The sequence below is a fragment of the Rhinatrema bivittatum genome, chromosome 5, assembly GCF_901001135.1.
Source record: "Rhinatrema bivittatum chromosome 5, aRhiBiv1.1, whole genome shotgun sequence".
NCBI lineage: Eukaryota > Metazoa > Chordata > Amphibia > Gymnophiona > Rhinatrematidae > Rhinatrema > Rhinatrema bivittatum.
In genome coordinates, this window is record NC_042619.1 from 51,412,807 (window position 1) to 51,435,170 (window position 22,364).

Genomic DNA, 22,364 nt, shown 5'->3' on the forward strand with positions numbered 1-22,364 from the left:
AGGAAATCTTCCCGGTCTTCGCCAGTTTTCGCCAATGAAGGAGCGATTTCATAACATTCGGTGTTTTCACTCTTCCAGAAGTTCGAGTAATCAGAGGGAATAGATGTGTTCAAAGAAGCCAGGTAAAGACTGTGCCTCTGGCTCCGGAGCTCCTCAATCCTCCCAATGAAGTTTTGGGGGTTCTGGAGATAGACAGCCACTTGCCTTAATTTTATCAGAGGTGGGACCACATCACTTTCGACCAGTGGGTCTTGGAGGGGTGGTGCGCGACTGGTACACTGTGGAGCTTATCCGTCCTCTGATGCATTTATGGTTTCCCCTTGTCATTCTGCAGAAAAGTGGGCAGTGGTTCAGGCCACATTGCAGAAGATGTTCACTCTCAAGGCTGTTCCGGTTCCAAAGGAGCAGGAAGGTACAGGCTGCTATTCCATCTACTACTTGGTTCCCAGAAGGAGGGCTCCTTTCGACCTATTCTAGATCTGAAGGGGGTCAATCAAGCCCTTTGGGTTACCCATTTCCGAAAGGAAACCTTAAGGTCCGTCATGGCGGTACAGAGGGAAGAGTTCCTTGCTTCTCTAGACCTCTCAAAGGCTTACATTACACATTCTGATTTGCAAACAGCATCAGTGTTTGCACTTTGTGTTTTTTGTCCGCCATTACCAGTTTCAGGCGTTGCCTTTCAGCTTGGCCATAGTGCCCAGGATCTTTTCCAAGGTGACGGTGGTGGTAGCTGTGGCTCTCTGCAAGGAGGGAATTCTAGTTCATCCATACTTGAATGACTGGCTAATCCGAGCCAAGGCAGAGAGCCCAGATAGTATCAAGTAGGATGGTTCAATTGCTGCAGTACCTGAGATGGATAGTGAATTTAGCCAAGGACAGCCTGCAGCCTTCTCAGGTCCTGGAGTATCTGGGTGTCTGGTTCGATATGACTCAGGGCAAGGTGTTTCTTCCAGAGACTTGCATTCAGAAGATGTGGGGCAGGTCTGAGCCCTGAGATCAGCAGTCTCTCCTTTGGTATGGTCGTGCCTACAGATGCTGGGATCAATGCTGTGGTGATAGAGGCATTTCTTGGCTCACACTATGCGTCCTTTGCAGAGGTCTTTTCTGGCCCACTGGAATCCTCAGTCTCAGGAGTTGTTGCGTAGCGGCCTCGGAAGGCCTTGCATTCTGTTGTGTGAAGGGCCTCGAAAGGCCTTGCAGTCTGTTATACACGGTGGTTTTTGTGTGCCCATGGGCCTCAGCCTGAACCTGGCCGTCCCAGGCCGAACCAAGGGTTGACGGTGGCTCCGCGTGGCTGGACACTCTACCCTCTGCCAGGTCGGCAAGCTCCCAAGGCCAAACATCCGAGAATGTTGGAAGGTGAATGGTCCTCCGACCATTCCGGGCCCTTTCGGACCTGCTGCGAGCAGCAGGCCTGGCCTGAGGTTGAGGGCAGACGGGCCTTGACATGGAAACACTGGAGTTGATGCAACGGCATCACATGACACGAAGACACTTGGCAGAAGACGTGACATCAGGGCTGTGGATACAAGACACCAGGATCGATGCGGACGGCATCGCAGACGAGACACTTGACGAGGTTGATGCAGACGGCATCCAAGACGAGGATTCATGGCTGGGATGATGCGGACGGCATCCGAGGCAAGACACATGACTGGATAAGGCAGACGAAGACACTTGGCATCAAGGCAAGACACAAGGCAAGGACATTGGCACTGTCTCTCAGGGCGCCCTACTCAGGCCACCCGCGGGACTGAGTCGCGGACCACCCTGTCCGTTACGCGCCCTACACAGCCCCAAGGCTGGTCGCGGACCACGACAGGAGCAGGACAGCACAGGAAGACACATCAGGACCAGACGGTTCAGGAGCACAGGACAACCGTCCACCGGCAGGCAGCCCACCCAGGAACTACATCTGAGGGACTCCCGGCCTACCGGTACCAGAAGGCTCAAGAGCAGAGACGAGGCATGGCGTGAAGGCAAGCACATCAGGAAGGCAGGAACACCAGGACGAAGAAACCTGGACATGGACCTCAGGCGAAGACGTGGACATGGAACAAGACAAGGAGCTCCTTGAAGATGAGAAGACCTTACAAAGTCTCCAGAGCGAAGACTGGAACACTATGCAAGGCACTGGAACTATGGACGGAGCAGCCCTTTATAGGGCTGAGCCAGGAAGTAGTTATTAAGGTGGGGCCCAGACACTTCCTGTGTCTGGCCCTTTAAATATAGACGAGAGACGCGGCCGCGCATCTGAGGAGCAGAGCAGGGCTGTGCAGGACCCTGGACAGCGGCCTGCACAGTGTCTGCACGTCGACGACGTCAGAGGACGCAGGGGAGAGCCTGAACGCATGCTCCAGCGTCAGCAGCGGCTCCAGCCGCTGCGGGAGGCCCCGGGGGCAGCTCCTGCCGCTAATCGAGCCCGGGGCTGCGGCCTAAACGCCGCGAAGATCCGGAAGTCGGCGGGGGCGATCCCTCCTGGCCGCGTGGGCGAAGATAGCTTCGTGGGGGTAAGTGAATGCCTGCTCACGGAGGGACCCGCGGGCAGAGCTAGGTTCATAATAGTAGTACAATGTGACATTGACCTTGCTGCCAGAAATGAGATGATGGTTGCTCTGGTGGTTATGCAGGGAGCATCTGGAGAAAGGAATGGAGTTGGAGACTTCCGACTGGTTGGTGGTCACTACAGATGCGAGTCTACAGAGTTGGGGAGCTCATTGTCAGGAACTAATGGTGCAGGGGCATCTTGCTCCATCAACCAACTGGAAGCCCAAGCAATTCGGCTAGCCATTCTGCAGTTCGAGGCCTGTTGGAAGGAAAAGCTGTGAAAGTAATGTTGGACAACATGCTAGCGGTGACCTACATAAATCATCAAAAGGGGACTCAAAATCGGCAAGGAAATGGATCTCCTTCCGGGGTGGAACAGCATTTGCTAGCGCTGTCAGCTTCTCATATAACAGGGGTCGACAATGTGGCAGATTCTGTCGTGAGTTGGACCCAGGAAAATGGAAATTGGTCCCCGAAGTGTTTCAATTTATCGTGGTGCGATGGGGTTGGCCTCTTCTGGATTTGATGGTGAGCCACAAGAACGTGAAAGTGGATTGCTTTTACAGTTGGACCCAGGATGTTCTAGTGCTTGAAGTGGATGTGGTGGTTCAGTCTTGGCCATGCGGAAAATTGCTATATGCGTTTCCACCATGGCCCATGATTGGTCGGTTATTACAGAAGATAGCGTTGCTTCCAGGCTTGGTGCTTCTGGTGGCCCTGGATTGGCCGCACAGGCTATGGTACGTGGATTTCTGTTGTCTGCTGGCGGAGGATCCGGGGCAGATCCCTCTGCTTGGGGAGCTTCTGCGGCAGGGTCCGGTATTATATGACAATCCAGATTGGTTTTGTCTTACGGTTTGGCTCTTGAGAGGGCTCGACTGTTGAACCCAGGGGTATATGGGTCCAGTGGTGGCAACTTTTGCGACCGTGAAAATTTTCCACTTCCTTGGCCTATATCCGGGTCTGGCGGGTCTTTGAACATTGGTGTCAAGGCCACTCTTGTCTTCCCATTTCAGCGTCTATTCCTTTGATCTTTGAGTTCTTACAGAAAGGTCTGAGTAAAGGTTTAACCTTAAACATGCTCAAAGTGCAGGTGGCTGCCATAGCGTGTTGGGGATGCATACAGGGGAGGCCCCTTTCTTCACATCCAGAAGTGTCTAGATTTTTGAGGGGTGCGAAGCATATTAGACCCCCCTTACATTTCCCAGTGCCTTAGTAGGATTTGAATCTGGTTCTTTCCGTTTTGGCGAGTCTGACCTTTTATCCTTTGTGGGGGTATTTCTTTGCAGTTGTTGATCCTGAAGATGGTGTTTCTTTTTCTTTTTTTTTTTTTCAATATTTTCTTTATTGAATTTTCATTTAAACTTTAAACAAAATTTCAAAGAAGTAATACAAAAGTACACCACACTTAGTATAATATTGTTACATATTCACACCCTTCTCCATTACATAACACATAATTGGGGAACTAACTTATTAAACGGTAATAATAATAAACAAACAGATAAGAGAGAGAGAAAAGGATTTTTACTGGCCTTCTATCTTATTTCCTCCATTTGTATCTTTAAAATAAAAGTCTCCAAATGTAAAGGGTCAATGAAACTATATTTATTCCCTCTAAAAATAAGACAAACAGATGGATATTTCAGAAAAAAGGTTGCCCCTAAGGCCAACACTTTAATTTTTAGAGAGAGAAAGTGTCTCCTTTTGGCCTGAGTGGCTCGAGACACATCTGGAAACATTAAAATCTTTTGACCACAAAAATTCATATCTCTGTGTTTAAGGAAATCCCTAAACACTCTATCTTTGTCAGCTTCTAATAACATAGAAACAAATAAGGTAGCTCTTTTTTGTATAATGTCAATTGATTCTTCAAGGAATGTTGAAACACCAATAGATGAAGTGTCTGGATTTTCCTCTTCCACCCCTCCAGTTTTCTTGGAGAAGTAAAAGACTTTGGAAAAAACAGGTACTTCCTTCCCAGCATATTGCAATATTTCCCTAAAGTATTTTTTTTAACATTTCACTAGGTGATAACAATCTAGTTTGCGGGAAGTTAATTAAACGCAAATTTTTACATCTCATCATATTTTCTATATTTTCTAGCTCTCTGTGAATGGAAAGACTATCTTTAATCTGGGCTATCCCAGTATTTTCTAACAATTTAACTTTAGATGTTACTTTTCCCATTTCACCTTTCAAACTAGTTACTTCCTTACTTTGTTCCTCTATCTTTAATTTATTCACATTAACTATTCCTGACAATGATTTACTCATTTGCGAAACATTATTATTAACAGTAGCCATCAATTTCCATAAGTCTTTAAGGGTTATATTGTCAGGGGGATCTATAGGCCAGATCTCAGGCCTCCTTAAATCCCCTGTATCTAACCCTACATCCTATTTCAATAAATGATTACTTATCTGAGTCTCTGCAGGAATTACGCTGTCCTTCAATGGACTGCTAGATTCTAACTGTAGAAAACCTTCTGGAATTGATGCTTTAGCTTGTGGGGGAAATGAAGGACCTTCACCAGGACTGAGGGAAGCAGAAAACTGTTCCCCCATAGTGTCCTCACTTGGTGATTCAATCTGTCTAACGACGTGATTGTCCATAGGACCCCTTGATGTTATAGGAGATACTGGGAAGGTTTTTACTTTCCTTTTTCTCCCCATAGAACCTTTGAGGAGTACTCAGGAAGAGTTCACCAGCTATTATTCCTACCAACAATATCGGGAGGACGGCTTCTCCGGACAAATCCGCGCGCCCCTTCGGAGGCGCACGGCTTAGGCAGCGCGCTGGTGATGGTGGGGCGCCATCTGCTGTTTGAATTTATACAGCAGACGCCGGATGATGACGTCAGACGCACCTCTCTCCCGGGTCTCACAGCTCGCACAGTTTTTCTCTCTGGGTCTCAATGTTCTCAGGTAAGTCCTTCCCGGGGTGGTCTCCTTTAGTTGGGGGCATCTCTCTCTCCTCTCCTACGCTCCCCCTGAAGATGGTGTTTCTGGTCACTGTTTGGCAAGGTGGATTTCAGAATTGCAAGCCTTGTGTAGAGAACCCTTTTTGGTTATTAAGCCAGATAGGGGCTGGTTAAGGATGGTACCTTCCTTTCTTTCATCGGTGGTTTCAGATTTTTGTTTGAATCGTTTGTTTTTTTTTTTTTTTTTACTATTCATAAATAGGAATTTGGATGGACAGGAATTCAGGGAATTGCGGCTGTTGCATGTGCTGCAGCATTTATTGCATTAACTGGAGGTTAACAATGTCTTTCGTAAAACGGATCTGCTCTTTCTCCTTCACCAAGAAGTGAAGAAAGGGGAGGCGGCCTCATGCCACGGTGGCTCAGTGGATTAAGGAAGTTGTGATAGCAGCCTATGTGGATGCCAGGAAGCCTCTTCCAAAGCAGATAAGTGCGTATTCTACTTGGTGCAAGCAGTTACCTGGGTGGGATTGCATTTTCTTTCTCCAGCAGAGATCTTTAGTGCGGCCAAGTAGCCTTCCATGCATAAGTTTGCCAGATGCTATCAGATTTGGCTGCGTGGGAGGATTCTCCCTTTGTTAGGGCAGTGCTGCTTGGGGCTCTGGCAGCATTCCGCCCTTCTGGGGAATAGCTGTGGCACATCCCACTGGAGTGGACTGGCTTGCCCAAATGAAGAGGAAGATGAAATTTCTTACTTGATAATTTCCTTTCCTCGAAGTAGGACAAACCAGTCCACCATCCCACCCTGGGCTGCCTTAAGGCGGGTGACTTTCTTCTGTTTAAGAGATCCTTATTAAGGAATGTATTGTAATGCAAGGATTTCAGATGCGCATGGATTTGCGTGGTACCTAGTAATTGAATTTCATTCTCCGATATTCGTTTTACAGTCTTTTCCTATGAGACTATTGTTGGCAGAGCTGAGTTAAGTATTTCCATTGTTTTAAAAAAAAAAAAATATATTAAGTAATGAGAGAATATTCTGTTTTGAATAGTGATTATTGATAGGATACAATAACGTTTAGGTAGTTTAATGTCCACAGTTGACTTTTGAAGAAAAATACTGGCTGGCTGATGTCTGTGATGAGCTATATGAGAGGTACGTCAGCGAGCTGCTGTTCTCCGTCTCCACTTGCTGGTTGGAGTGTACAGCCCACTGATGTGGACTGGCCTGCCCTAGTTTGAGGAAAGGAAATTATCAGTAGGAAGTAATTTCACCTTGTCTGCTGGGAGTCCCTGCCCTCAATGTTATGCGCCAAACACGCTTATGGCGCTTCTCCACGGGTACAAGAACACTATACTTAGATTTTAAAGAAAGGTATAATTTTTTATTGAGCAATATAAGTATTCTTGGGAGATGCTGGGTGCCATTTCTCTGACAAACTGGCCAACCAGCATCTCGTCTGTATATATGAACTGACCCTTCTTTTATAGGTAAAATACAACACAGTACTACGTCAGAAAATCTAAAGTTGCGTGACCACCTGGAATATCATTTACATAGGTTGTCATGTGAACAGCATGATAAAAGTATCCCTACATTATCCTGACTGGTTCTCCAAGTTGGGGCCCATTTACCATCATACTCTAGATAATTCTTTGTTCTGTTAAAATCGTGCTGTTCAGGGCAATCGTTATATCTTAGGCTGTGTTTACAGATGCCCCTGTAATCTACATTCTAGCCTGAGGTACTGACCGTTGCCGTCTGCTCTTGTGACCCTATAATTAAGCATTACAAAATGTTACCAATTTCAACTGCTGTCCAAGTGTCCTTGGAATTCCTCCAGGCACCTGGGACTTCTCCCCCAGTCATTATAGGAGAGCACTACCCACCATTTCTTCCTCTTCTTCTCTCTTCTTCCTTCCTCAAAGAATATATATATGCTGAGATTAGAAACTTCTATCTCCTGGTTTTGCAGCTCCATTTTTAACCATAAGACTAGAATATTTACCTAAGAAAAGCTAAATAATGTTCTTTTCTTTAGGCAGCATCAACAGTCAGTTGAAGAAGCTAGAAAACGATTAGAGGAATACCAAAACTTGTTGAAGAAAAGATACCCGTCTATTTCCACAACACCTTTGGATTCTGCTGCTGCAACAGTATTGGAATGTATGAAAGCAAAATCTACAACTGGAACAATCTTGCAATCAGTGGCATCAGAAATGTTCCAGAGCAAGGTTCATTCAGTAACACATGAACCATCTGAACTAGTTCACTCACAAGAACAGCATAAAAAAGCAGTAGATGAAGCCAGACGACAACTGCAAGAATACCAGATTTTGCTGAGAAGAAAATACTCGTTTATTTCCAGTGCACCTTTGGATTCTGTTACTAACAAAGAAACAGAATACATGAACCAGCAGTCTGAAATGGAACCTTTCTTGCAAGGAGAAGCTGTAGAAATGCTTCACAGCAGAATCCATTCTAAACACAAAGTATTTGAACAATCTTACGTGGAAGAAGCTCCAGAACCAGTGATTTCACATTCAGTGTTGTCTGCCTTTTCAGAAAAGTGGTCTGAGAAGACTGACGAAGATCCTGTAGCTGGTTCCAGCAGGGTGTTTCCGGCTGTGGATGTGTGTTGTTCCAAGCAAGGCTGCTTTCAAGAGGAAATTCGGAGATCTAATTCGCCACAGTTATTGCAAATGGGAGTATATGATGCTCCATCTGATACCGAAATTAAGCAGTTCCCTAAATCCACTGGACAGATAGGATCTGTTTGTACAAGAATACCGCAGAAAGTAGAAGTTGAGCAGATTGGGCTGAGTTCACCTACAAAAAATTATCTTGATCAAAGCGCAGTTCAGAAGTCCCCAAGTAGTTCAAAACAGCAGGTATTAAAACGTGTCTCAGCTACAACCAACTGGGTACCAGAAACACTGGGATCTCGTATAGGCCAAGCCGAATCATTAGATGCCTTAGACTGTCAACAGGTGCCAGTGCAAGACAGCAGAGAAGCTCATCTTGAGCTGTCCCACTCCCAGCCTTTCCTTCCCTCTGCAGTTCAGCAGGAACTCCACTTGCATTTTCATGATCATTCAGCTGGGCCTGGAGAAATCCAAGAACATCGGACAAAAAACAGCAGTGGAATGCCTTTGCCAAACTTCTCCAGCGTTCTGGAGTTTCGGGAGAGACTGTTGGTATCTACTCAGGAGATTCAAGCACAACAAGAACAGGTAAAGGCGCTGCAGTTGCAGCTGGACTGCCAAAGGGAAGCACTGCTCTCTAAGCAGAGACTGCAGGATGAATTGCTGTTACAGAAACAGAGTGAACTGAAGCAACAGGTGCAGAGACAGCAAGAGGCTATGGAACATTTTCCTACAGACCAGCAGGTAATTTACAGTTTGTATTACCCACAAATATTTATAGATTCTAAAGAGAACTGCATGCATAAAAGTCCTGGTTAAATAATGTCCTTATATTTTTGGTATTTGAAATTGCAATGGTGGGTCCCTCTAAGCTTGTGACCATTGTTTTGACAGGTGATATATTTTAGGTATAGCTTTCATAATAACTGTTGGAACCTTTATTAGAAAATGCATAATTTTGAGTCTAAATTGGTTTTGTTATACTCTGAATACATAGAATAACCCTTTTGAATAATTATGCGAATCACCTCTTCACAAGTGTTAATTTTGTAAGTTAAATGTGCCATCAAACAATTATAAGTGAAGGTCAGTTGGCTTGACAGAGGCACTTGTGAAACAGTATTATAGGAGAACTAATTTAAACAACATTACTGTAAATTAATACTCTTCACAGAAGAAAGTGATTGTAGAAACTATATTATGACGGTCACCTTGGGCTCTAACGTTACTGCAGGCACCAGATTCCTTCAGTGACATTGCACCAAGCTATCAGCGTTTCGGGACTTCTTTTAACTTTTAGATATCTTTAGCGCACTAATATGTACTAATGTGGTATAGTATTTCTATAGTGCTGACATACCAGAAAAATGCATATTAATTTTGATTTGATTTATATTCTGCTTTTCGTACACTTCAAATTATAGGTGTTGATCATATTAAGTTTGCAAATATAAATTGAGTGCTTGTGAAAAGTAGCAGTTTTACAACAGTGGAAACCAAAGGACAGATTTTACAGTATGGGTAGCAGATGTGCAAGCTTCTCTATATTGCTAGTATGCCTCAACCCTGCTTTGGATGGAGCACTGCCGGGCGTGAGGGCAGTTGATTTTCCATGCTTATGCAATCTTTGGAGCCCCTACTGACTGCCAGCAGCTGACAAATGAGCCAAGATCGAGCCGAGCCACGACAGCCCAGCTGTAGCTGCTCTTTCTACCCCCTCCTACCACCCCCTTGTTCCCATTCTTTCTCTTTTCACCCTATGCTGTTTCCTTCCCCACCCCACTGATGCTGTTATTCCATGGGTCTGTCCTCCTCCCCCTTGGTGCTGATACTGGCACACCCACGTCCTCTGCTTTTCTCTTGGCATTATGTGGCTTAGTGGAGTAAGTTTGTGCTGCTTGTCACTGGTAGTCCTGTGCTATTCTCACATTTCTGGGGAAGGTCAGTCAGCACTGTGTCCTATGGCACAGACCGTGGGTGCTGCATGATTGGCTCAGTTAAGTCTGGCATCAAGGAGAGCTGCTGTGGGGTGGAGGGGGAAGAAACGCAAGAAAGAAGTGAGGGAGGGGAGGGAAGGGAAGACAGACCGAAAGAGTATCAGGAGGATTCTTCTTGCCACTTCTTCTCTGGGTGGACATTTGGTTTCCATGCCCACTGTACCTTTTGGACATACTTTTGGTGTCACTCTGCATGCCCAATCTGTCTTGTTACTCAGTTGATAATGAACCACAGTTTTCTTTCTACTGGGCTCTCTAGCCCCATCTCATTTTTGGTTGTTTTGTAACACCAAAGATGAAAAGAAAAACCCTTTACAGTCTTGATCCAGGAGCTTTTTTTCTCTTATACTTGGTAATTTGTTTCTTTGCCTGTATCCAAGAGGTCCTAGGCCTATTGGTGCTAGTCAGAGTTCACTGTTCGGAGCTCTGACTGTATTGATTTTTGTGCGGTCAGTGGGCTTCTCGCCCCATGCATTGTGCCCTTGCTTTCGGACACCTTCCTGCATATCAGGTTTTCTGTCTCTGTCGTACCAGTCTCTCTTTGAGGTAGAAAACCCCCCAACTCTTTTCCTCCTGGAGCCCTTATAGGTCAGCTGCCTTGCTGAATAAAAGGGGGGGGGGGGTCATACATGGTGGTGCTTCTACACTAAAGGCTTCTTGGTTGTTTCCTGTTTTCAGCAGCCTCTACCTTGGGATTTATCCATGTGTGAGAACTGCCATCCTGTTTGTCCTCAGAGAAACTGGCTAGGGATGGTGGGATAGGATTTTGGATGGCTTAGGCTGCTGATATTACATGGGCCCCAAGCGTAGTTGGGGGTTCTGGAACAACTAATTTTCTTTTAAGGTGAGTGGGAGTTTGGGAAGGAGGACATTGTCTCGCTAGCCAGGCCCAATCCGAGCCTGGCACCACCCAGGCCCAGTATGCTCTAGGCATGCAAATAGCTTCTGAGTTGTGTTTAAAAAAAAAAAAATGTGCATTTGGAGGCAGAGAAAACAAACTTTGAGGCCCTGCTACATAACTGAGAGTGCCACCTGCAATCCCTCAGTATTTCTCTCTCCCACAGATGGTAGCATTGCAATCCTGCAGTCTGACTTAAAAAAAAAATAAATTTCAAATAAGAAAAGAGAAGAGGAATCTAAGAAAATTGGATAGTTGTTTCCTGAGGTGTTAGGCACCTTTGTGGGCCATCCCTGAATTCCCAATTAATAATGTCCCCACAAGTCATAAATCTAGGAGTTATACTTGATAACCAAATGAATTACAGATCTCTCATCAATAACATCGTAAAGGACGGATTTTTCAAACTACAAGTCTTAAAAAGATTGAGACCACTCCTCCATTTTCAAGATTTCCGATCAGTTCTACAAGCTATCATTCTCACTAAAATAGATTACTGCAATTCACTTCTACTGGGCCTCCCTGCTAACGCCACAAAACCTCTACAGATGTTGCAAAACGCCTCGGCAAGGATCCTAACCAAGACAAACAAAAGAGACCACATATCACCCATCTTAAAAAGCCTACACTGGCTTCCTGTCAAATACAGAATACTTTTCAAAGTGCTCTCATCAATCCACAAGGCACTACATAACATTGCCCCACTCGAGCTCAAAATCCCTCTCCAACCCCATACCTCTACCAGACCAGTGAGACAAGCTTACAGAAACAGCCTTCAGATCCCACCGATGAAGACAGCTTTAAGTAAAAGAGCATTCTCCACGGCCGGTCCCAAACTCTGGAACTCTCTCCCGTCAGATCTCAGATTAGTGCAGTGCCCCATTATATTTAAAAAAAGACTCAAGACTTGGCTATTCAACCAAGCATTCTCATAACTTCAGCCAGTTGAAATCCCTTCCAATGATCCCTTCATTGGTTACCCCCTAAAGAACTCTCATGTCATTTTATCTTTATGCAGTCTAAAATCAAAAAACCTAGCTTTATGCCGAACATCTGTTCTCCAGCCTTCACTAGACTCTGTAACTTTTACGTTATGTTAACCCCATATATCTGTATCCAAGTTCTAACTACCTGTTCATTGTGAGACATCAACTTGTCATTGTTATTGTTTAGAATGTAAACCGAATTGATTAGTAATTCTGTTACTGGAAAATCGGTATATAAAAGTGCTAAATAAATAAATAAATCCCTCAGGAGGAGCTGTGCGACCGGGGAGTTGGTAACCCATGCTTGTCTGTAGCCCATTGTCTTCAGAGGCCCTGATAACCAGGGCACTGGCTCTCTTGTGGTCTCCAAGGCCGCCTCCTGCTGGCCGTTGCTCTGGATCAGGAAAGTATTCCCTCTTGTTTTTCTGTTTTTTAAAGTTTATTTAAAAAAAAAAGAAAAAAAAGATAGCAGGAAACAAGTGAAACGAGCTTCAGTTTTGAGGCAGGCCAACGGCAGGACACCCAAGGCAGTGGGAGCTGTCGGCGCTGATTGCAGGCTGTGAGAGATAAGCCTGTTGGTTTTTAATTGGCCAGGGGTTTCCAGCGGCTGGGACTGTTTTTCCCGCACGCTGTTTTTAGTGATGCAGCAGCGAAGCTTTGTGTCGGGCCACATGTGTGGGCTGAAATCTGACCATGGGTGTGGCCTGAGTTATCGGCAGCACGCGCCAGTGGTAATTTTTTCCTAGTGTGAGTTCCTTTGGGACCGCATGGGAAATGGTGCCATAACCGTGAATGGCGGTGTACAGGGCATGCATTCTGTGGTCTGTGTGCCTCAATTCTCATTCCCTTTACACTGGATGTTTTTTGGGGGAGGAGGGTTCCTCCTCAGGTGCTTTGGGGGAACGGAGGGCCTCCAGATCTTTGGAGGCCTCGCCTGTGATCCAGGGTGGGTCAAAATCAGTGGTCGGATTGGTAGAGGATCGCGGGCAGCGGCCCGCAGCGCCTAGGGAAGCCAGTGATTCTCCTTCCCCGCTGTCTCCTCTGGCACAGGTGGTTGCGGAAGATCAGGTTGGAGGAGGGGACTCGGATGGAAGCTTGCCTGATCTGAATGCTGATGATCCGGAAGCTTTTCCCATGGAGTTTGTTCTCATTATGCATAAGGCCTTTCTGGCAAGAAAGGGAGCAGGTGGGGTAAGTGTTCCCACGAGACAGTTTCTGGATGCCTGGCCAAGAGGCAGAAGTTTGGATTTTCTGGTGGCCCTGGGGATCTGTTGAGGCATTTGGGTCTCAGGCACCCGGATCCAGATGAGTTGCCGGTGACAGAGGGAGATGACCCTAAGGTGGTCCGCCTATTCAAAAGGAATTGAAACTCCTCATCCCCCAGGTTCTGGAAGAACTAGGGGTTAATGTAGCCCTAAAGGAGTCGTATAACAAAGGGGTGAACCCGGTCCTGGATGTCCCCCCCCCTTAGTACCTTTCCTCCGCCTAAGAGCATCCGGCAGCTGATAAACTGGGAATGGGACTTACCGGAAGCAGGCCTGAAGGTTGGTTGCACAGTGGCGAAGCTGTATCCATTGAATGAGGACATCATGGATATCCTGTGGATTCCGAAGGTGGATGTAGCTGTATCCGCAGTTACTAAAAAGACAACAATCCCAGTGGTGGGGTCTACTGCTCTAAAGGTTGTTCATGACTGCAAATTGAAGATCCAATTGAAGCGGATATTCGAGGTTTCAGCCTTGAGCCTGAGAGCGGCGGTTTGTGTCAGTATGATACAAAGGGCCTGTTTGTGCTGGATTCTGAACTCTCAGGAACAGGTTTCGTCTGGGGTGTTTAGCACCATGCAGTTTGCCTGACTGGAAACTGGGGCAGCTTACGTGACTAGGAGCATGGTCTCCGCTGAGGCAACTCGCAGGCTTTTATGGTTGCGCAATTGGTCTGCTGACGTGGTCCAAGTCTCAATATGTAAACTCCCCTTTAAAGGGAAACTCCTGTTTGGAGGAGGATTTGGATCAGTTGATGAAGACTTTGGGAGAGTCGAAAGGAAACAGGCTGCCTGAGGATAAGGAGATGGTACCAGGGGACCTAATAAGGCCAGATGCGTTCTTTCCTCCATGGAGCCAATAGGGGCATGGGCCAAGATTACCACAGATCAATGGGTTCTGGGAGCAGTAAGAGATAGTTATGCATTCGTTTTTCACGCCCATTGCGGAAGGCCATTCTAGAGTCCCACTGCGTGTTTCAAAGCAAGCGGGAAGCAGTGTTGGGAACTCTACAAAGATTTCAATTGTTGGAAACCATTGTTCCAGTTCCGCCAGCCGAGCAGGATTGCAGGAGGTACTCAGTTTACTTCGTGGTTCCCGAAAAGGAAGGATCCTTTCCTTTCAGCCCATTCTGGATTTGCAAAAAGTGAATGGGCTTGCGAATTCCATGTTTCCGGATGGAGGCGTTGTGCACAGTGATGGCGGCTGTCCGCAAAGGAGAGTTCTTAGCCTTGTTAGACCTCACAGATGCCTATCTCCATATTCTCATTCAAAGGGACCATCAGAAGTTCTATGGTTCATGGTGTTGGGACAGTGTTTTCAGTTTTGGGCTCTTTCCTTCGGCTTGGCCACGGCACCTTCACGAAAGTGATGGTGGTGGTGGCGGGAGCCTTAAGGTGAGAAGCGATTTTAGTACTCTTGTATCTGGATGATTGGCTTATCCGGGTGAAGACTGAGGAGGACTGCGGTCACTCCATTCAGTGCGTGATGCTCTTAAGTTCTCTGGTTTGGATGATAAACGCGGCAAAGTCATCTGGTGCCAACCCAATCGTTGGAGTATCTGGGAGCACCAGAAGGGCAAGGTCTTTCTGTCGGCGGACAGAGTGTCGCAGTTGCAAGCAAAGGTGTGCCGTTTTGCTTCAGCTATCGATGCCGAAAATGTGGGATTACCTACAGGTCCTGGACTCTATGGCTTCTACGTTGGAGTTGGTTCTGTGGGACTTTGCTCCCATGCGGCCTTTGAAGAAAGTGCTGTTGACCAGATGGAATCCATTGTCAGAGGGTTATCACCTGCCTTTACCTCTTTGGGGAGAATTCAGATCCAATCTCTCATGGTGGCTCTCCCATCCCAATTTGGGGAAGGGAGAGGATTTGGAGACCCCGGATTGGGTTGTAGCGACCACAGAAGCCAGTCTAAAGGGTTGGAGTGCGGTGTGTCAGGGGCAGACTGCATAGGGGCGCTAGTCTCTGGTAGAGAGGAACTAGTCACAATTGCCTGGAGACTAGAGTGGTTCATAGGACCCTGGAGATCTTTCTTCCTTTAGTCAAAGGTCAGATGGTGAGAGTCTTTTCGGACAATGCGACAACAGTAGCTTACATCAAACATCAGGGGGATAGGAAGAGTCACAGGGTGGTTCTGAAGGCTCAAGGTTGTTTGCTTGGGCAGAGTGCCACCTCAAAGGTGTGACAGCATCTGATGTAGCGGGCGTGAACAATGTGCATGCAGTCTTCCTCAGCGAGCAGAAGCTAGATCCGGGAAATGGGAATTATCCCTGGAGACCTGGGATTCCTTTTGTGTCAGGTGGGGGTTCCCCAGTTGGATCTAATGGTGATAAGGGACGATGTGAAGGTAGCAAGGTTCTTCACTTGCAGAAGGGAAGTGGGGACAGAAGGGCTGGATGCTCTGGTTTTGTCCGTGGCCGACAGGGATCCTCCTGTATTGTCTTTCCTCCTTGGCCTCTGGCCAGTCGTGTGTTGTGGTGCATAGGGGCGCATCCAGGACAGCTGGTTCTGGTAGAGCCAGAGTTGCATCAGTGTAAAACATTGATTATACAGGCGAAGAGAGAATTTGAAATAAAGTTGACTGTAAGGCAAAAACTCTTTAAATATAGTAGTTAAATCACAAGCAGATTGTGATACGTTGCAAGAGGACCTTGCAAGACTGGAAAATTGGGCATCCAAATGGCAGATGAAATTTAATGTGGGCAAGTGCAAGGTGTTGCGTATAGGGAAAAATAACCCTTGCTGTAGTTACATGATGTTAGGTTCCATATTAGGAGCTACCACCCAGGAAAAAGATCTAGGCATCATAGTGGATAATACTTTGAAATCGTCATCTCAGTGTGCTGTAGCAATCAAAAAAGCAAACAATTTTAGGAATTATTAGGAAGAGAATGGTGAATAAAATGGAAAATGTCATTTCCTAGCTTGTAGCAGATGGACTCAGGACCAATGGGTAAAGTGTACTCCTGATAGCAGTTGGAGATGGATCAGATTTCAATCTGACGTCAGCCCTAGTACATATACCCCTGCAGGAAGTGCAGCTCTTCAGTATTTTCCTCAAAAAGCATTGTGGATATATGCATGACTGAATAATTTGAATAACTTGATTAACTTTATAACTTGGATAACTTGATTAACTTTATAACTTAGGTAACAATTCATTTGTACCGGCTGAATTGGTTACAGCTGGAGACTGCCAGTGCCTTCAACCGAGAAACGTCGACACCCGGTAGGATGGGTGTCCTAGCTGAAGGAAAGCATGGCTTACCCGTGAAACACTCGCTCCCGGGGATGTCACCCGACAGCAGCCGTGGGTGGGATGCTGAGTCCACTCTACACTTCTGGTCACCGCATCTCAAAAAAGATATAGTTGCGATGGAGAAGGTACAGAGAAGGGCGACCAAAATAATAAAGGGGATGGAACAGATCCCCCTATGAGGAAAGGCTGAAGGGGTTAGGGCTGTTCAGCTTGGAGAAGAGGCGGCTGAGGGGGGATATGATAGAGGTCTCTAAAATCATGAGAGGTCTTGAACGAGTAGATGTCAATCAGTTTTTTACACTTTCGGATAATACTAGGGGGGCACTCCATGAAGTTAGCAAGTAACACATTTAAGACTAATCGGAGAAAATTCTTTTTCACTCAGTGCACAGTTAAGCTCTGGAATTTGTTGCCAGAGGATGTGTATCATACAGTTAGAGTAGCTGGGTTTAAAAAGGTTTGATAACTTCCTGGAGGAGAAGTCCATTAACTGCTATTAATCAAATTGGCTTAGGGAATGGCCTCTGCTATTACTGGCATCAGTAGCATAGGATCTTTTTAGTGTTTGGGTACTTTCCAGGTTCTTGTGGTCTGGTTTGTCTTCTGTTGGAAACAGCTTGCTGGGCTTGCTGGACCCTTGGTCTGGCCCAGCAAGGCAATTTCTTATGTTCTTATCTCAGATCACCTCTTTGTCCTGTTCGGGGGTGTGAATAAAGGAGCTACAGCTTCAAAAGCTACTTTTTTGTGTTGGTTGAAGGACGCTATTTATTCCGCTTATATTTGTAAGGGTCGTGCGGTGCCTGTAGTTTTGCGAGCCCATTTTACAAAGGCCCAGGCACCCTTTTGGGCGGAGTGTCAACTGGTATCGCCACAAGAAATATATAGGGGAGCGGCGTAGTCAGTTCTTCATACTTTCACCAAACATTACCGATTGGATGTGCGGGCGCAGGGAGATGCAACTGTTGGTGAGAGTGTTCTGCGTGCATCTCTTAGGATCCCACCCAGTCTTAGGGTGCTTTGGTACATCCCACTATTCTAGACTGATCTGGGTAGGAACAGGAAAGGAAAATGTGTTCTTACTGCTAATTTTTGTTCCTGTTACACCATAGATCAGTCCAGAAACCCAGCCTGGTTTTATACTAGCAGTCTTTGCTTCCAAGTTTACTACCCCTGTTAAATGTAACTTTGTTCTTCCTATTTATACCTATGGTTCTTGTTACAGTTCCCCCTTTCGATGTAAACCGATCTGATATGGTCCTCAACCATGAAGGTCGGTATAGAAAAGTGCTAAATAAATAAATAAAATAAATACTGCTGAAAGACTGAATTACTTGCAAAATTTTACTTTTTGTAAACAAGTAAATCTTGGTTATTTGGTTATCAAGATTTGTTTTTCTGGAGACATGGAAGGCTTCAGGTTTGGTGGAGATTCCAGCCCTGAATTACCTGTTTGCCCTGAAAGTTAGGATGATGGTCTCTATACTCATTAACTTGGGTACAGATCAATATTGAGGAACTGTAGGTGGCACACTCGGTTATGTAGCAGTGTCTCAAAGTTCTTGTTCTCTGCCTCCATCTGCTGGTATGGATGCAAAACCCACTCGTCTGATCTGTGGTATTACCGGAACGAAAATTAGCAGGAAAGAACCAATTTTCCTTTTTTGCACAGGTTTATTTATTTGCTCCTTAGTGAAGTTAAATTACTTTAAAACATTTATTATATTTTTCTTTTAAGGGTACACAAACCAGTTTTCCTGTAGATGTGTCAAAGATACAGAAGAATGAGCAGTTCAATTGGATCTCTTCTATGTTACATGCCTTGGAGAACAAGCGACCTGAAAAAGCTGATCACTGCAATAGCGGTGAGTTCAGGATTGAACAGTAGATTGGATCCTTATTTGTCCATTGGCCAGAATACTATGAGAGGACAAGAATGAATGAAGATGAAGAGATGAATACTTGCAGGGCATGCTGCCCTGTATCTGAGAATTTTAAATTAAGTAATTGAAGAAGCTGTTATGTTTAATAAAAATAAAATTATAGGTAGTAAACAAGTCATTCCAACCTTACAATAATAGCTGGAAATAATAATTCTGGTGGTTTTTAATATGATTGAATGTGTTTATATTTCATTGTATCTTTTGGAATTGGTTTTTCCTTTTTTTTTTTTTTTTGCTAATTTGGATAAATCTAGTATAGTGATGTGAGAATTGTGGTCTGCAGTGCTTTCAGCATTGTTTTTTTTTTGTTCAACAGATGAATCCCAATCAGTTTTGGGAAGAGAACAGAGATGGAGACCATTAAAGCCACCAGTGACTAAAACCAAACAAGGACTCATCTTAGAGCCACATGAGCTCAGTACCATTCCAGAAATGGATTCTCCAAGAAGTGGCCGACCTTCAGCTGTGGGTAAAGCAGCTCTCTTTGGCATTAACGTCCTGTAAAATATGGGTTTCATGTATCTGTAGAAAACTGGCGTTTTTGCAAATGTGGAGAGGACTGGTCCTTCTTTCTCACGTTAATTACCTTGTTGGTAACCAAAGAACAAACTCTCCAGCTGTGCATAAATGTAATGTAGAAATTCCTTTTTGCTGCACTAGCTTTGACAGCCATGTGCATGCAGTTGCCTACCATTGCCTTCGATTGGCCCTGTTCAGTATGAAATTTTTTACAGTGTGTAAATTTTGAAAATCCATACTGATAGTAAAGTAGATATATTTTTTATGTTGTGTTGCTTGTATATCCTTATTTTTTTTTTTGAAAAGGGTAAAATGGAACCTTTATGTAATCAGGTAGCATGAATGCCGTTGGAGGAGAATCTTCTCTTCTCTCAGCTGTGAGCGACCCAGACAGCAGCACTTCTCCTCGCAGAGAGACTGATCTGTCAAGAATCTCCACAAGCAGCAAGGATCAGAACTTCTGCGCCCTCAGGGAGGACAGTAGTAGACAGTCGAGTAGACTTTCATGGAGAGAGAGGCTAATGCTTGATGCTGGCTTATCACGTGACTCAGGTGAGAGAGAGTAATGAGTGAGAGATTTTTCAAAACAAGACCAGTGGTGAGTTGTGCTTTAAAAGTGATAATAGTAATTCTTAATCTTTTATTGTACTTCATATATGTTTATCATCCAGGTTTTCAAATACAGTAAAAAAAAAAAAAAAAAGCAGTAATACCATCCTTTTTATTTTATCACTTCCACAACACTGTTAATGGATGACAGTCAATTTGCACCACATAATAGAGCTATTAAAGAAAAGGCAACCAACTTGAATCTGTTCCAAGGTAGTAGTGGCTGAAAGATACTTGCTGTCCTGGAAGTCAACTAGGAGCAGCCTTGTTTGAAATGGTATCAAACGATGTCACAACGCAGAGGATCTGATTCATATGCTGCGAGAGAGTAATGTAATTTGTGACACAACCAATAAAAAGACCAGATACACCTGGTGAATGCTAGATCATTTGTGACACTTGTAGAAATGTCTGTTGGGAACGTTGCATAAAGAATTTGAAAAGTAATGACTTGGCAGTGAAATTTTTAATGACAAGGTGAGTAATGCTATTTATGGCATAGGACACAAATGGTAAAATCCTTATAAGCGTATACTAGTCCCATTTGTAACTTGTTTAATATATCATTTACATGAAGAGAGTATGTTTTATTCAAAATTAAATATTTTTGAATCCCTATAATTCTGGAATTCCTATGCAGTGCCATAGTTTCCATCTTCCTAATATAGTATTGGGTAGTATTAAAAACATTTGTCTTATTTGCCTTAACCTACATAAAGTTTCATGCACTTCAGACATTAGAAATATATGCTGCTAGCATATCTGCTCCCATAGGTTATATATATATTTCTGAAATACTAACACAAAATCCTTTGATAGCCTGTTTGAATAAAAGATGTCATTTAGTTCAGCTTACAACTAATGGTTAAAACTTGTTTATATTTAGGCCAATGTAGAGATTCTGTTGTGGTTCACGATATGCCTAGCTATGCAGCTGATATTGGGAGAGGAGTGATGCTGTATCCAGGTTCACAATGTAGACCCAAGAGCCAGGTTAGTACTATGAGACTTTCAGTACATGAGATAGCATGTGTTGCTCTCTTCCTCTGAGTTCTGCTACCATTCATTCAAGCAGATCTGTGATGAAATATAGCCAAATCTGAGCACCAGAAGATAACATGATCTAGATGGTGCATGATCTGGAAACATTTCTGGGAAGCAAAAAACACTGAATGAGATCGTTAGTTTGACTTTGTGTGTGTGTGTGTGTGTGCTTGTGTGTTCATCTTCTGTAGTTGTGTAGTGTATGTGCTGTGTAAGTAGTTGTCTGTGAGTATGCTTTGTGTGTCAGTTTTTCTCCAAACTGAGCAATGATGAACCTTTAAGTTAGCTGATCAGTGAAACATGATGATCTCTACACTTGAACTGAGCTCAGGATGCATACTGTGTTCATTTTTTGCAAACTATTTTTAAAGGTGTGGTGCATTATGTTCCATGCATTGGTTTGTTTTATTTCTGTACTGCAGGCCCCGTTGTCTCAGGCTTCCTTAACCAGTGCATTGAGCCCACAAGCTTGCACAAAGGATGCTGTAAGTGATGATTTGTCTTCAACCACAATTTCCACTGGTAGCATTTTGACAAATGAAAGATTGGAGTCACAACTCAGTAATCTTGGTGAGTAATTCTGTGTTATAGAAATCCTGAAATGTAGCATTTTGGAACTCTCATAATACTTACATTATAACCTAGTATCTTGTAGGTTAAAATACCTTTCTACCACTTACTATAAATTTCCTGAAAATCGAGTGGTGGCTATCATTCTGAGGGAAGAGTGGGGAAGCTGTTTTTTTGTGTTCATCACATCAACATTCTGCTTTTGGTTTGCTGAACAATATCATGTATAGTGATGTGCTGCCAACAGAGTAGTTAACTAAGGCTGTTGGCTCACAAGATGTCACATGTCTTTTTTTTTTTTTTTTCCATGTGTTTAAAAAAAAAATTGCTTATGCATTCTCCCTATGACCTGATTCACTAAGGGGCCGATGCAATACAGTGCACTCAGCCAAGCGCACTGTTTAACCCGCTGTCGGATGCAGGTTAAATAGGCGCTAATCCACCCCCTAATGCAATAGGGGGATTAGCGCCTATTTAATGTGCGTCCGCGGAGTGAATGAGTTAGCGCTCACCATATGCAAATGCATGTGAATGAGGCTACTACTCATTCACTCCAAATGCAAAAAGATAAATGTGTGTCTCAAAACGCACATTTATCGCTCGGATATTATCGCCTGCCTGGAGCAGGCATTAATAGCTGAGTGCATTGAAAAGAAGTACATAAAAGCAGAAAAAACTGCTTTTCTGTACTTTGTTTTTTTAAAGTAAAAAAAAAAAAAATAACTTGGCAGACTGGTAAACTCGGCCTCTGTTTTCATAACCAGCCATCTGCCAGTAATGAAAATGGCTGCCAATAAACCCTAGCGCCTTCTTCCTAGTGCAACCCCCTAATTTACATATTGCATGGCGCCCCCCCCCCCCTTGCGGGCGTCATGTGTGCGTTAAGAAAGTGGGCACTAAAAGTCAGCGCCTGCTTTCCACAAAGATTTTTGCATCGGCCCCTAAGGCTTTTCTTCCATTCTATGCCTATGGGAAAAATGCTTAGTGAATCAGGCTCTATTTTTTTTGCAAAACTTTTATCTATTTCTGCTGATGACCATTTTTTAATGTGAATTTTAATGTACAGGTTTTAGTTAAGAAAGCAGAAACTAATTTTACTGTCCCTTTTTTTTTTTTTTTAAACCTGTACATTCAGCTAGGAAAAGTGGTTTACTGAAGTT

General features: G+C 44.4%; 1 protein-coding gene and 1 non-coding gene across 5 annotated transcripts in view; both read left to right on the top strand.

Moving 5' to 3' along the window:
• CEP295 (centrosomal protein 295) overlaps window positions 1–22,364 on the top strand; it is a 212,246-nt gene that overhangs the window by 115,766 nt on the left and 74,116 nt on the right. For all 4 annotated transcript variants that reach the window (XM_029602323.1, XM_029602320.1, XM_029602321.1 and 1 more), the window contains exons 14-19: window positions 7,514–8,861; window positions 18,258–18,384; window positions 18,779–18,931; window positions 19,315–19,533; window positions 20,477–20,583; window positions 21,057–21,204. In XM_029602323.1, the coding sequence (XP_029458183.1) occupies window positions 7,514–8,861; window positions 18,258–18,384; window positions 18,779–18,931; window positions 19,315–19,533; window positions 20,477–20,583; window positions 21,057–21,204 (2,102 nt within the window). The remainder of the gene's footprint in view (window positions 1–7,513; window positions 8,862–18,257; window positions 18,385–18,778; window positions 18,932–19,314; window positions 19,534–20,476; window positions 20,584–21,056; window positions 21,205–22,364) is intronic.
• LOC115093155 lies at window positions 20,665–20,747 on the top strand. Its single transcript, XR_003857188.1, has one exon. It is a non-coding gene; the product is annotated as a small nucleolar RNA U2-19 (small nucleolar RNA).